The sequence below is a fragment of the Opisthorchis viverrini genome (genome assembly GCF_000715545.1).
Source record: "Opisthorchis viverrini unplaced genomic scaffold opera_v5_131, whole genome shotgun sequence".
In the NCBI taxonomy this organism is placed as follows: Eukaryota; Metazoa; Platyhelminthes; class Trematoda; order Opisthorchiida; family Opisthorchiidae; genus Opisthorchis; species Opisthorchis viverrini.
The window spans coordinates 1,280,913-1,294,638 of NW_008751784.1; the positions used below are offsets into that span (position 1 = coordinate 1,280,913).

General features: G+C 42.8%; 1 protein-coding gene across 1 annotated transcript in view; it reads left to right on the forward strand.

Moving 5' to 3' along the window:
* T265_06290 (hypothetical protein) overlaps positions 1-13,726 on the forward strand; it is a gene marked incomplete at both ends in the record, with an annotated part of 29,563 nt that overhangs the window by 9,010 nt on the left and 6,827 nt on the right. The window contains 6 exons of the mRNA XM_009171510.1: positions 3,231-3,336; positions 5,768-6,016; positions 8,044-8,120; positions 10,015-10,338; positions 12,449-12,785; positions 13,322-13,416. Of these exons, the coding sequence (XP_009169774.1) occupies positions 3,231-3,336; positions 5,768-6,016; positions 8,044-8,120; positions 10,015-10,338; positions 12,449-12,785; positions 13,322-13,416 (1,188 nt within the window). The remainder of the gene's footprint in view (positions 1-3,230; positions 3,337-5,767; positions 6,017-8,043; positions 8,121-10,014; positions 10,339-12,448; positions 12,786-13,321; positions 13,417-13,726) is intronic.

The following is a 13,726-nucleotide window of genomic DNA, read 5'->3' on the forward strand; positions in this document are numbered from 1 at the left end:
AAGGTCATGGCTTCGAAACTCTGGTTTTCGTATGATTCTGGTAATTTCCAGTTAGGGCGAAACAGCTTCACAGTGCTTGTCGGTTTTTCAACATTGATAGGCCTCACTGACAGGACGAAAACTGAAAATTTCAAAGTCTCTTCATTTTACGACTTTGTGGGTCCCACAAAGTCAAGCGCCTAACAAGCTTGACCGCTGTTCCCTTATACGATGCTGGTCACCAAGCTAGTCCGGCTCAATTTTTCCATGGCCATCCTTCAAAACGCACTCAGGCGGCCGCCATTAGGCTGCGTCAGTTTCCCCTTTGTCCTCAAAAACATCGCGTGGAATCACTGACCCCATCTTCGTAATCCAATTACTAGCTCCCAAATTGACAACTTCTGAGCTAATATCCGTACCTGCTAATCGGTGCTGCCAAACCGTCTGCTCTGAAGCAGCGTTAGCATATTCAGCGTACTCAGAAGAATTTCAGTCCCTATGCTATCCATACTCATGGTTGACCATTGGTTGCTTGCTATCGATTTATTCATTCCTTCGGTATTTATTTACTTACTTTAGTTTGTCGTTTTAAAGGATATTCTCAGTAGCCAGTGTTTAGAAGTCCCCTCGTTGAGATACACATTACTGATTTCCCTGTCGCTGGAGTACTGAGATTCGCGCTAAAGAAATGAAAATTCCGAGCAGCATCTTCCCCCTCCAGCTTAGCTACGATGCGATCAACATGGATCACAATGAATGGGACACGTGTAGATGAAATGTTTGGGGTGGAGTGAATCCATAAAGCTTCTGTTCAAGAAGTTTCTCCCCTGAAATTCAATACAATTACCACTTTTCCCTGGAGATACCTCCAAGAGCCTGAATCATTTTTCTTTTTGGGAAGAGTTTCCGAACATGACCCGCCTACGATTTCTTAGTTTACCCCAGCCCTAGATGGCTAAGTTTTTAAGGCCCGGACTTACTGACTATAAGGTCTCTGGTTCGATCTAAACCTCTACATTTCGGCTGCTCCCATCTAGGCTGAAACTATCTCAGCCCTCGAGTGGTATGGCGGCTGGGCACCGAATGGGTGTTACAGCTGAGCGATTATTATTATTATTATTATTATTATTATTATTATTATTATTATTATTATTATTATTATTATTATTATTATTATTATTATTATTATTATTATTATTATTATTATTATTATTATTATTATTATTATTATTATTATTATTATTATTATTATTATTATTATTATTATTATTATTATTATTATTATTATTATTATTATTATTATTATTATTATTATTATTATTATTATTATTATTATTATTATTATTATTATTATTATTATTATTATTATTATTATTATTATTATTATTATTATTATTATTATTATTATTATTATTATTATTATTATTATTATTATTATTATTATTATTATTATTATTATTATTATTATTATTATTATTATTATTATTATTATTATTATTATTATTATTATTATTATTATTATTATTATTATTATTATTATTATTATTATTATTATTATTATTATTATTATTATTATTATTATTATTATTATTATTATTATTATTATTATTATTTTTCTCAGTTTTTGGCTGGTTGTCACTGAATTTTCCTCTTGGACCGGAATGAACGTTCGAGATAAAGAAAACCGCAGTGCTGGAGGTATACTGTGGCGCGTTAGCATCACAAGCCTGCATCATATCGTGCCGTCAGATCAGTACAAACCAGTCACTTAAGTGCTAACGGGCGAGATGGCTCAGTGGTTAGAGTGCGAACTTACTGAACGAAAGGTCCGTGGTTCAAATCTGACTTTTACTTCTCGACTTCCCCTGTCTAGGCTTGGGCAACCTTGCAGTAATCAGCCCGCTGGTGGCATGGCAAAGAAATGACATACTGCTAGGCTTTTCAAGCCTAGACAGGAGCCGTTTAGTCGTCGAGTTGGGTTCGTCCCGGTCAGTAAGTTCGCGCCACAACCACTAAGCTGTATCGAGTCTATATATAACAATGATGACTGACTAATTTCTCACTCTAGTTTCCTGAACTACACATCAAATCCACCAACTTGTCTGCCAACTTTCATCGTTACAAGCGTTAATTGTTCGATATATCCATCACATCAAGTTTTGATCGGGCCAGTCCCCAATCAGGCGAGTAAAGACCATAAGAAACTGTTGGGGTTTGTGATGCTATACTGCACTGTCGCCTAAGCTGTGTTGCTTTACCTCAATGGACGTGGTCTGTTTTCTACCAGGATTTCGCATTTCTCTGTTCACTTCACAGCGAAACTACTGGTCGAGTGAGTTATGTTGACCCTCGCCTACTGTCAACGGTTACTGAAGGTTCACGCACCACTTCGAGGTTTGACCAGTTTTCTACTGTTGACGACGTAAGTTCAAAGATTTTTTTCAGTAGTCAAGTAACCTTGTACACTACTGGGCTTCGTGGTTGGTCAGTTTTGAGCAAAGTTTGTTGGTTTTCAATGAAGCCGAGCTGACGCATTTGCCTTTCGGCACGTAACTTCAAGTGAAAGTGCGCCAGGTTGAAAAATTCTCTTTGTGCAGTAGCTGTATTTCGCAGAATGTGCGCATTGGCATTCATATCAAAGTGTTTCACATCCCAAAAGGATTTGAACACTATCTGACCGTCTGTAAGGACTTGGCTGGGGACGTAGTCGTGCCAGACAAACTCTACTTTCAACACTTGAGAGATCACCTTATCACTGGTTTAACTTCTGTGGTTCAAATCTTTTACTTCTCGACTTCCCCTGTCTAGGCTTGGGCAACCTTGCAGTAATCAGCCCGCTGGTGGCATGGCAAAGAAATGACATACTGCTAGGCTTTTCAAGCCTAGACAGGAGCCGTTTAGTCGTCGAGTTGGGTTCGTCCCGGTCAGTAAGTTCGCGCCACAACCACTAAGCTGTATCGAGTCTATATATAACAATGATGACTGACTAATTTCTCACTCTAGTTTCCTGAACTACACATCAAATCCACCAACTTGTCTGCCAACTTTCATCGTTACAAGCGTTAATTGTTCGATATATCCATCACATCAAGTTTTGATCGGGCCAGTCCCCAATCAGGCGAGTAAAGACCATAAGAAACTGTTGGGGTTTGTGATGCTATACTGCACTGTCGCCTAAGCTGTGTTGCTTTACCTCAATGGACGTGGTCTGTTTTCTACCAGGATTTCGCATTTCTCTGTTCACTTCACAGCGAAACTACTGGTCGAGTGAGTTATGTTGACCCTCGCCTACTGTCAACGGTTACTGAAGGTTCACGCACCACTTCGAGGTTTGACCAGTTTTCTACTGTTGACGACGTAAGTTCAAAGATTTTTTTCAGTAGTCAAGTAACCTTGTACACTACTGGGCTTCGTGGTTGGTCAGTTTTGAGCAAAGTTTGTTGGTTTTCAATGAAGCCGAGCTGACGCATTTGCCTTTCGGCACGTAACTTCAAGTGAAAGTGCGCCAGGTTGAAAAATTCTCTTTGTGCAGTAGCTGTATTTCGCAGAATGTGCGCATTGGCATTCATATCAAAGTGTTTCACATCCCAAAAGGATTTGAACACTATCTGACCGTCTGTAAGGACTTGGCTGGGGACGTAGTCGTGCCAGACAAACTCTACTTTCAACACTTGAAAGATCACCTTATCACTGGTTTAACTTCTTTTCCAGATGGAACTATCTTCAAAGCCATTGTGTGCATCCTAAGCAGTGTTGTGCTTCCCGCTGGGCTCATTTCATTCCTACTGATCGAATCTTCTGTGCATTAACCGCTAGTATCTATCTGCATGATCTACACCCTACCGCGACCACGTATCTAATCGCTGTTTTGATTGGTTGACACTACAACCAATCAAGCCTAAGGGCTTTACACTGCGCACACAGAACGTTCTTGAATATTGTACCCAGTTTGGCCAGACGTGTGATTGAGGAGGTTTGTGAGTTACCTTTGGAGGTTGATCGGTATCCCCTGCTGTGTGATCAATCTCCAAGTGGCCTTCGGTTATTCAAGGTGTGGCAATCACATGTGTTGGTTGAGGCTGAATACTGCTGGTATTTATAAGCGCTGACCATACAGTGCATACAGACTGACCGTCATTTCGATTGGCGCAGGAAGGTCGTGTGAATTGCCAATGCTTCCGCGCAGTACCGTTTTGCGTGCAATGTCAGTTCTTTGCGAACTAGTTAGATGAAACACTAGTTTTCCATGAAGACATCCTTCCCCAGTCGTTGGAACCGCAAGAGACTTGGGGATTGAGAGCGTGTATGTCTCTTATGTTTTGTGGTGCACAATTTTTAGTTGCCTTTTTATCTGTCTTGCGTAGGTAGCATGCCAATTCGCGTAACAGATTTTGTGTACGCAGTCAAGTTGACCACATGGATTGATAGTGTTTAGCGTGTACCAGATGTCTGCTAATGGTAAATCCTGATAAAATTCTACAAATTTACCCATCAGTTTGTGTGTGATAGGGGATTCAAACTGTTACTAGAGTAGTTCTGTTCTATGCTTTCCCTCTTGTTTGCGACTAGCCGCGAGCCTTCTCAATGAAGCATAATGAATGGTTGTTCCGCTGCAACATATCCCTCTGCTATTAACCCTGCTGGCTCTGGAACCTTTATCAGAACTTATCGTTTTAACTATATTTATCATCTAGCCTACAGCGCTTCGTTTCTTGTTCAATGCGTGGTAAGAAAATTAATCCGGATTTTGCCCAGAATGAGTCTGTTTCCGGTACAAAGTCACGTCAAACTCTGATACTTTGTCTCTAACAAGACAATCCAGAAAATTAAGGAAACGGTCTGCACTTTCAAAATCACTGGTAAGGTTCACACAAGCACAAGGTGTGTTCAAGAGATATAGCAAGTTCACAGAAATCTCATCAACGGAACGCCACCAAATATGTGGAAGATTCATCAAATAGTTTTCTGGGTCGGTGCGATTGGGGAGCCCGTTTGTTTGTTCGTACAAGGCCTGTTTGAATGTGGATTAAGTCGAACGAGAGGACTCTATTCCCAACACTATTTCGGTGGTGAGAAGCTATGACAAGTGGCCAGAATTGCGTCGTCTTCTAACAGAGTGCGTAAAATTTCAAGGCCTTAAGAGATAGTTATACCAGTTTACAAAAAGGGTACCTCGAAACTAAGGAGAATCTCATTTTCGAGTGAATGAGGTGCCTTGCCTAAGTTTGTTAAGAAGATCGAATGATTCTTCTGGAAGGGTTGAATAATTCATTCTGGAAATTTCGCGAGTTTGTGGTTCGATGTGGTTATGTAATCTAGGACCGGTCTGAACCTTCGGAAAGCTGTAGAATGTCGATGCTCGGTTGCTCCTAGGATTCGAGGACGACCAGAGTAACCGAGCTTGTATTTGGTCGTTCTTATACAGGCGCTGATTTGAAGACATAACTTCATTAATCAAGGCGTTCGACCATATGGTTTTATACCTAGTTCACTTGTTCAGGATTCCCTCAAAATTAGCGGTAATTAGCTCGTTATATGAAACCCGGCATAAATGTACCGTTTTTTTGTATTCATAGTGTGGAGTTTTTCGATAAATCTCCATTTGAACTACTCGACTTTTGGGGGTTTTGCGCGAACTCAACGCGACTGCCTAGTTGGGGACGCAACCACTACTACTCCACTTCAACAAATTATTTGATTTCCACTGTTCTGTGCCGATATTCCCAGCCTATCAATGACGCCGTCTTCGATAGTATATGTGATAGTCACATGCTTATCCTCCTTTTAGGTCCTTCGTAACAAGGATCTTCGTGGAAGGGTGATTTTGGTCACCGGGGCTGGCTGTGGAATGGGCAGAATGATTGCCACCAATCTGACGTCTCATGGGGCAGCTGTAGTCTGCGCTTGTGCTCGGTGCCCCCCCGACGCGCGTCCTTTGATTCCACCTGATCCATGTCTGATGAGTCCTCACTCTGGAGGTCTTTTCTGGATTCCTTGTGATCTGAATAATCTTTCCACTGTCAGTCAGTTTTGCCAGGTAAGTCGTCGATCTGCGGTTGGTTTCGATAGAAGTGGATTACGTCACATCTGCCACAACTCTGTATAAATCCTCACATTCGTTCCTTTCTGTGTCATCTTTTTCATGCACAGCTGCTATGTGATCTGTAGGGTATACGCAGACTAGGATGCTGTCAATTGCATTGTTTCAGACGGAATCGTTGGTAGTTCAGCATTTTTGACTTCAGTCACGGACTTGTCAGTGGTTGAGTCACTAAATCAGTAGTCTCCAACTGATGTCGTCTGAGTTTGTTCGTTACTGAGAACTGGATACGACTGGTGAGGATCATTGGATATTGCGTGCATTTTCTTGCGCATATTTCTCCTCGTCTTCCCAGCTTTCGGTTTTAGTACTGATCACTTGGTGAATCCCCAAAACAGGCTGAAAATCCCGGTGATCGTGAGTTTTTACCTTTCGCTAGTCGTGTCAATCCTCCCAAGATTGATGGAAACTCTTGGAGAGCCCGCCACCAACTCAATTTGCAAATGAGTATTTCTCTGCACGCTACATCACCAGCTTGATGGCTTACACAGGACTTATTGTTTTACCACTGTCTGTGGATTTTGGCTGAAACTGTGCACGAACTTGAAGAAATGATTGTTGTTCGGAAGGCTTACTGTACTCACATGTCACATGTTAATAATAGTGTGGGCGCCTTCAAACGGAAGAATGGCTATGAGTGCTCGTAATCACAGCTATTGACAGTAACATACTAGTGGGAAATATTTGCACTTAACCGCGTAGGAAGTGTTATACTTAAGAATGACTCTCTGTGAAAACGACCAAGAGCAAATTTGTCGAGTGTATCATTGTGCTCGATGGATTCACCGACAAGCACGTCTATCCTAGACCAATTTCTTTCAAGGGACCGTCAGAATTGTTAATTAGCTCTTTTTGTTTACTTCCCCCCTTGTGTTTCACACTGATGTGTGGCGGAAGCAACTAGGTCATGGCCACGCATATGCGTTTTTTTATTACAAAAGTGGCCACTGTTTTGGTTGCTGATCAGGTGGTTGTTGGCATACTCGCCGCGCTTAGCATGTAACTGGCAAACAACTTGTTACTTTCGTGCGTTTACACAGCATTTGAAGAGTATCTGTTATCTTTTAACCTTACTGGTTAATTGGAAGACGGTGATCCTGTGAGTACATTTGTCCGTATGTAATCTGTGTTGTGTTGACTGACCCCCTTTGATTTGATACTTTATTTCTAGTTTGGTTTCCTTCTTTTGATCGATCCGTCTCCAGTTTGCATTGCGTTGTGGTCTACTCTTCTCTAATCAAAAGGAGGATCACGTGGGGACCATTGAACCCACGAGAGCGCCGTCCGCAATCAGGCAATTGTGTTAAGAGATAGCAGGTGCTCTTCAGACGCTGTGTAGGCGCACATATGTAAGGAGGAAGTACCCACCAAACTGCGCACTGGCGATGTCTTCCCGTTCGATGATGAAACCTTTGCAAGTCCGTTGCCAAGCTCGGCGAACAAATCAACAGCGATCTGATCATCAACCAATAAACGCATGCGAGTTGCCAATTATTTTATACGTGACCACTAACTTATGAGAATTCCTCCTGACCGGCACGACGACGGTCCACGTTAGTACAACAGACTAGTTGTTACGAAGCGCTTGCAACAAAATTGCCAGGCCCATAGAACTGTCAGACCATATGATGTTTCGATAATGCTAAAAATCACTTGAATAAGTGACACATCTGAAAAGAACACTTGGGTGGCATTCTTTTCTGTTGACAGGAAAACCCTTACACTTGGTACTCACACTATTCAGGTGTGTTTGTTGTACTCAGAAAATGGAATGGAAAATGGAATCCCCAGCCAGCTTCTTGTCACTGGATCAATCACATAGCGCATTGGGTACTCTCCGTTCAGACGCATGCCCTTGTTTCTGTACACTTCAAACAATTTACCACAATCGTAGCTCAGCTAGAGCGCAAAAGTCATCCAGCGGGGCCAACAAGTAGTTTCCACCTTTTATATTACTCTGACAGATTTATTCACAAACCGGTTGGCCCATCAATGTCTGCATATTCGCTTCTGATCACTTTCCTTCTCCCAAGCTTCCCAGGTGAGCAATGTAGTGTGCTTATCTCCAAATCCACGGACTCGTGTTTTTTTGTGCTCTCTTGATAGACATCACCCTCTAAACCTTTGTCTCAGCTAACGTCCTCCGTTAGATTGCAATTTCCTGACTCCCAGCAAGCGTCGACTCGCGATATTGAGGAGCAACGATCCTTCCCTCATACAAGCTTATCATTCCAACTGCTTGACTCAAAAGTAGTGGAATTTATTTTTCTACTCGGTAATAGTGGCATTCAAGTTTTTAATATATCTGTGTTGTCAGTAAAATATATCTTCCTACTCGTAGCTGAAATTCGAAACGCAGTTTGACATTTGAATAGCTGAAATGGGGCCGGATTTTGACCGTAACTCTTCATAAAACGTCTGTGAATGTCTTTATTCACCTTCTTGGCAACCCAATTGCCTTCCAGCTTTCCATTTTCACTAGCCTACTACTCATCAGTTGTGAATTTGGAAATATCATAAATGGGAAACGTTCTCAGTAACTGCAAGTATCTGCACTTGAACCAAAAAATTTGTAGTTATGTGGGCATAAGCACCAATTCGCAACGTAAGATAGTTTTAACGGGGGATGCAAACGAATCCCCAATGAATCTCTGGTCTAAACTAGCTGTCAGGAAAATGTGCTGCATATTCTCTACCTTATGCTTCCTTATCCCATTGCATTCCTTCATCTAGTACTACACATAATATTGGTGAAAACTCACTGTCAGTTCTCCACTTTTTGGGCCTTGTTCCATTCCGTTCAGCGTAGCACCCTTTCGGTGCCTAGCTATCATGTCACCCGAAAGAAACATGAGGGCTGGGATACTGCCAGGTTGCCCAAGCCTAGATAGGAGCAGTCCAGATGCCTGGATCGGTTTCGAACTACGGACCCTGTCAGTCAATTTGCGCCTTAACCACTGAGGTATTTCGAGTTCCTAAACCGAATTTAGGCTGATAATAATGTTTTCCTCTAACCCGTTATTTCTAAAACTTGGTCAGACATATTTTTAAGAGCCTTCCAACGGTTTAAAGAAACCTGGCTGCTCGACTCTTCCTCCGCCTTGTAACTCCGTCAAACTGGCAACTGACTCACTTGGCCTGATGAACCAGCGCTCATTCCAGTCATTGTTTGCCGAATCATTCCGGAACAACAATGGTCGTTACTGCTGTCAGAACCTCGTCATAAGATCGATGCGTACATAGCACCCAAAATAATCGTGCTGATAAACTATTACAGTAACTACTCATTAGACGATTGATTATGGCGTCCGGTGCCTAGCTGCCATGCCACCCGATGGAAGCACGAGGGCTGGGATACTGCCAGGTTGCCCAAGCCTAGACAGGGGAAGTCGAGTGGCTGAGGTCAGATTCGAACCACGGACCTTCCGGTCAGTAAATTCGCGCTCTAACCACTTGGGCCATCTCGCCCCACGATTGATTATTGGGGCCATTTGTACCTCTAATCTAACCGGACAATAGTTGACTCATGATTTGCTGAGTAAATAGGTCTAGCAGCGTGTCACATGACTAAAACAGACTCGGAGTTTAGAACTATCACTTCTGATTGCACGTGCTAGATCTTGTCACCGCATTGCAACCACCTCGACTGTGCCGTGCTGTTTCTGAATCGGTATTGGCAACTTGTGGATCACCTTTTAAATGACTTGAAACGATCTGCTTGGTCAGGCCTCATTTCTAGCCCCGGTATTCTGTTACTCCATGCCGAAATAATGCCTGACAATCTCCAACCTAGAGACAAGCAAAATAATATAGGTCGTTTTGGGGGTGTTTTCAATGGATTAGACGTTTTGTTCTTGACAGTTCTATGCTCGCCTTTACCATTCTCCCATAAAGTATTTGACTACTTACATCGCCCTACTAATCCTCCTTCACAGCTCATGGACAGGGCTACCATTTATTTTACCCAAGCTGTTGAAGGTGTGGCACAAGCTCGCTTGGAGGAAGCCTGTCACCTCAATCCAACAAACTCTGCATAAGGTTTTTCGCCGATTCTTTCCAATAAATTCCTGTGAATGCAATCCACACGGAGACTCTTCCGGTCTCACTTCTGATGGTTTCGAAGTAACCATACAACGAAATTACTTGGCACAAATGTTGCTACTTCATTCCATGGTCACTGTTATTGAGCGAACAAACAAAACTGTTTGCAAACCGGTAGATCGCTTCAGAGTTGTCTTCCTTTCCGGTCGGTCCTATCAGTACGTCCTAGTCTTCTCCATTGATTCGTAGTTTTCTCACCTTGACCGTGTAGGTGCATTTATGTTCACTCATGCTTATCGGTGTCATGTAGTGTCTACCTTTGGGCCGTTCCGTCTGATTCTCCCTAAATTTGAAACCTATCTCAAATCAGCTCGATTCCCTTGCATCTGTTGAATGGTATCTTGTGTCTGATGCCATAGGTGCTCTTTCGTTATTTTCTTCAACAGGTGCTCCTCAGTATTAACTGCGTACATGCATGTATCTTTCATAACCTGTCGTACGAAAGTTGCCATTATGCTGAGTGACGGATTTTCAGTAGTAAATTACAAAGATATTATGCTGAGTGCTTTTTTCATGTAGTGTTTTCACGGATCACTTTACCATCCGTGCAATTACCGTGTCACGTGATATATCTTCTACTTACTGACAACCGCCGTGTGGTCAGACTAATGTTAGAAATTTCCAGTTAACATTTCCTCCTATCAGTGAGGCCAGTCAATGCTTAAAGGCCGAGAAGCAATGCACAGCTGTTTCATCCTTATCGAGAATCATCAGTGGCTCACGAAACCCAGAGGGTTTCGAAAGCGTGACCGGTAGTTGAACAGTCGACCGTTTGGTCACCAGCGGCTGAACAGCAGTGTAATTAGCTCTAACTTAGACACTATGTAGTACCGCTCATCCTTCAGTCACAGAAACCACATCACGTGATCACACGTGTTGACTGGCTCCTCCAGGGACGACTTCTTATATGGGAGTTTCACTCATCTTGTGAAACTATTCTTCCTCTGATCCACTTGCAGAATGGTTGTAGTCTAAGAAGATTCGGTAACTTCCATTTGGGCCTTCGTCCTGTTACTAAGGCTAGTCTCTACTGAAACCCCTGTTTCTCATGCGCAATACTTCTCCGTAACATAGTAGCATCTCCGTGTATAAAACAGTGGGATCAGCCGTTTGTCACCTCATTGAATGTGTTCTGCTCTCATTTGGGAGACACTGGGCAGGGACGACTCTTATATGGGAGTTTCACTCATCTTGTGAAACTATTCTTCCTCTGATCCACTTGCAGAATGGTTGTAGTCTAAGAAGATTCGGTAACTTCCATTTGGGCCTTCGTCCTGTTACTAAGGCTAGTCTCTACTGAAACCCCTGTTTCTCATGCGCAATACTTCTCCGTAACATAGTAGCATCTCCGTGTATAAAACAGTGGGATCAGCCGTTTGTCACCTCATTGAATGTGTTCTGCTCTCATTTGGGAGACACTGGGGCTGCTGATTCGAAATTCTACTGTGATTCGTATCTCAGCTATAACCCTGTATGCATCCTCCTTTCAAATATATCTAGAATAATTATGATGGCCCTTGTCCTGTGGTTATGGTGCAGTCGGTCTGGTCTTCAAAGTACATTCACAAATGCTCGAAATTTTAAAGACTGTGAGATGTCCACTCCGCGCACGGAAATGAAAATGTTGTCCCAACCAGGAAAATCTGGTCTGTTGGACGGACTGTTGGTGCGGCAGTGAACGAACCACAGAAGAAGTGGATTCGCCAAACCCCATCTTTAGCACTGTCAATTAGAACAATGTACAGATATTTCATCCTTTTACAAATATTTCGCATCTATACATGTGCAACGTAGCATTTGGTGGTTGGGTAGAAGGTAACAAGGGGTGTGGATTACAAGTACACCTATTATGATCAAAAGGACAATTTGAATTGACTTGAACAATTGGACAGATGTGTGAAATGCAAGTGCATAAATGTGACTGACAATTGGGTACATTTTAGGCAGGTCACCTGGTAACAGCTCCTGTGCTATAACGCCATCGTCGACCGTTTGCCCTGTCTCCGTATGGTCACTCAACCCCATCTGCCAAGGTACGCCATTCTAATTAGCAGACCGTTATGATATCTCGTCAGCTCATATTTGCCAATACTATCACTACACCCCAAAGTTGGTAGCAAGTCCTATCCGAGATTGAAAGTGTACGTTGAAATTTTTGCCGATGAGGCTACCGGTGAACTGTAAGGACATTCGTTCGTTTTAATGAGGGATTTCTTGGTTGATTGTTTGTCTTCTTATTCATGTACAACTGTTTTGTGGACCCCACAGAAGCATCAGCGAAGAATGGCTGTCGGATCATATTGACCACCTACTTGGTTTCCGTCATGTACCGTCTGGATTATCCAACCGATTACATCACTATTCTGGAATACATTTGTTACAGTTAATGTTCCTCGCAGAATTCCAAAAGCGCCTTGGAACAGCTTATGTGAACGGTTCCACCGGAGCCTTCCCTTCAACAGTTCTCGCTTGTGATGCTGGAACTATTCTTTCAGTTCACTGCGCTGGATCTTGGTGGAAGTCGGTACGGTATGCACTACTCGACCAGGTCCTACTGTGGCTGCGTTTCGTTCGAATCATGTTCAGTTGGTTCACCCAGTCCTCTGTAAGTGATTCTAAGATGCAATGTTTGAAAACGATGAGTGAGGTTGCTCAAGTGATTGGAGCGCGAATTGACTGAACGGAAGGTATGTGGTTCGAACCCGACCTCTGCCTTTCGACTTCCCCTGTCTAGGCTTGGGCAACCTGGCAGTATCCAAGCCCTGCTTCCCTCGGGTGGCATGGAAGCTAGGCACCGAAAGGTGTTACAGATGAACAGTTTAAGTTTTAATTAGCGAAAGGGTGCTACAGCTGAACGACCAAACGATGATCCCAATGTGTATATCTTTCTGGCTCCGTCTCTTTTCCTTTCCGTTTTATAAATGTACCTTACACAATGTCGCTGGAACAGTACAATAACCAACTTGGCGACGTAGTTGAGCTTCTGTGAACACTAGAACTCTGGTGATAAAATCCTAAAGTAGACTTCTGAAACCATTAATTATATGCCGTCCGATTTTTTGCGGAAAAGACGGGTTTTATATGTATGCTACCGGAACCCAGGCTTATTGTTTCCTTTGATGTTTTCATTCCTGTTCTCAGGCGCAATTGCTCGCTACCCCGTGCTTCTGTGCAACAGATGATGGGATTGTCAGCTGGAGGAATGTCAAAGTTGCCGGACAAAATTTTCCCGTAGTGTACGTAGCAGATTGTCAACAAAAGCACCTGTCCTGGGACGCACAGTTTGGAAAGCATTCGCAACGAGTTTGGGATTCTACCATGCGAGTACTGGGCGAATTTCCGGTGAACTTCGCGTCTCTCCAATACATGACGCTGCAGTACTGACCTGTTTGCATGGGTGACTTGCATTTCCAAACATTCTTTAGTGCTGTGATCCTTTATGTCTTTTTCTTAAACGTTGACCAAAATACTGCATTTCTTGGTGTCGTATGGATCCCAATGCTGGGTGTGCAAAAGTACAATGTATTATGTCAGACTTTTTTCTCT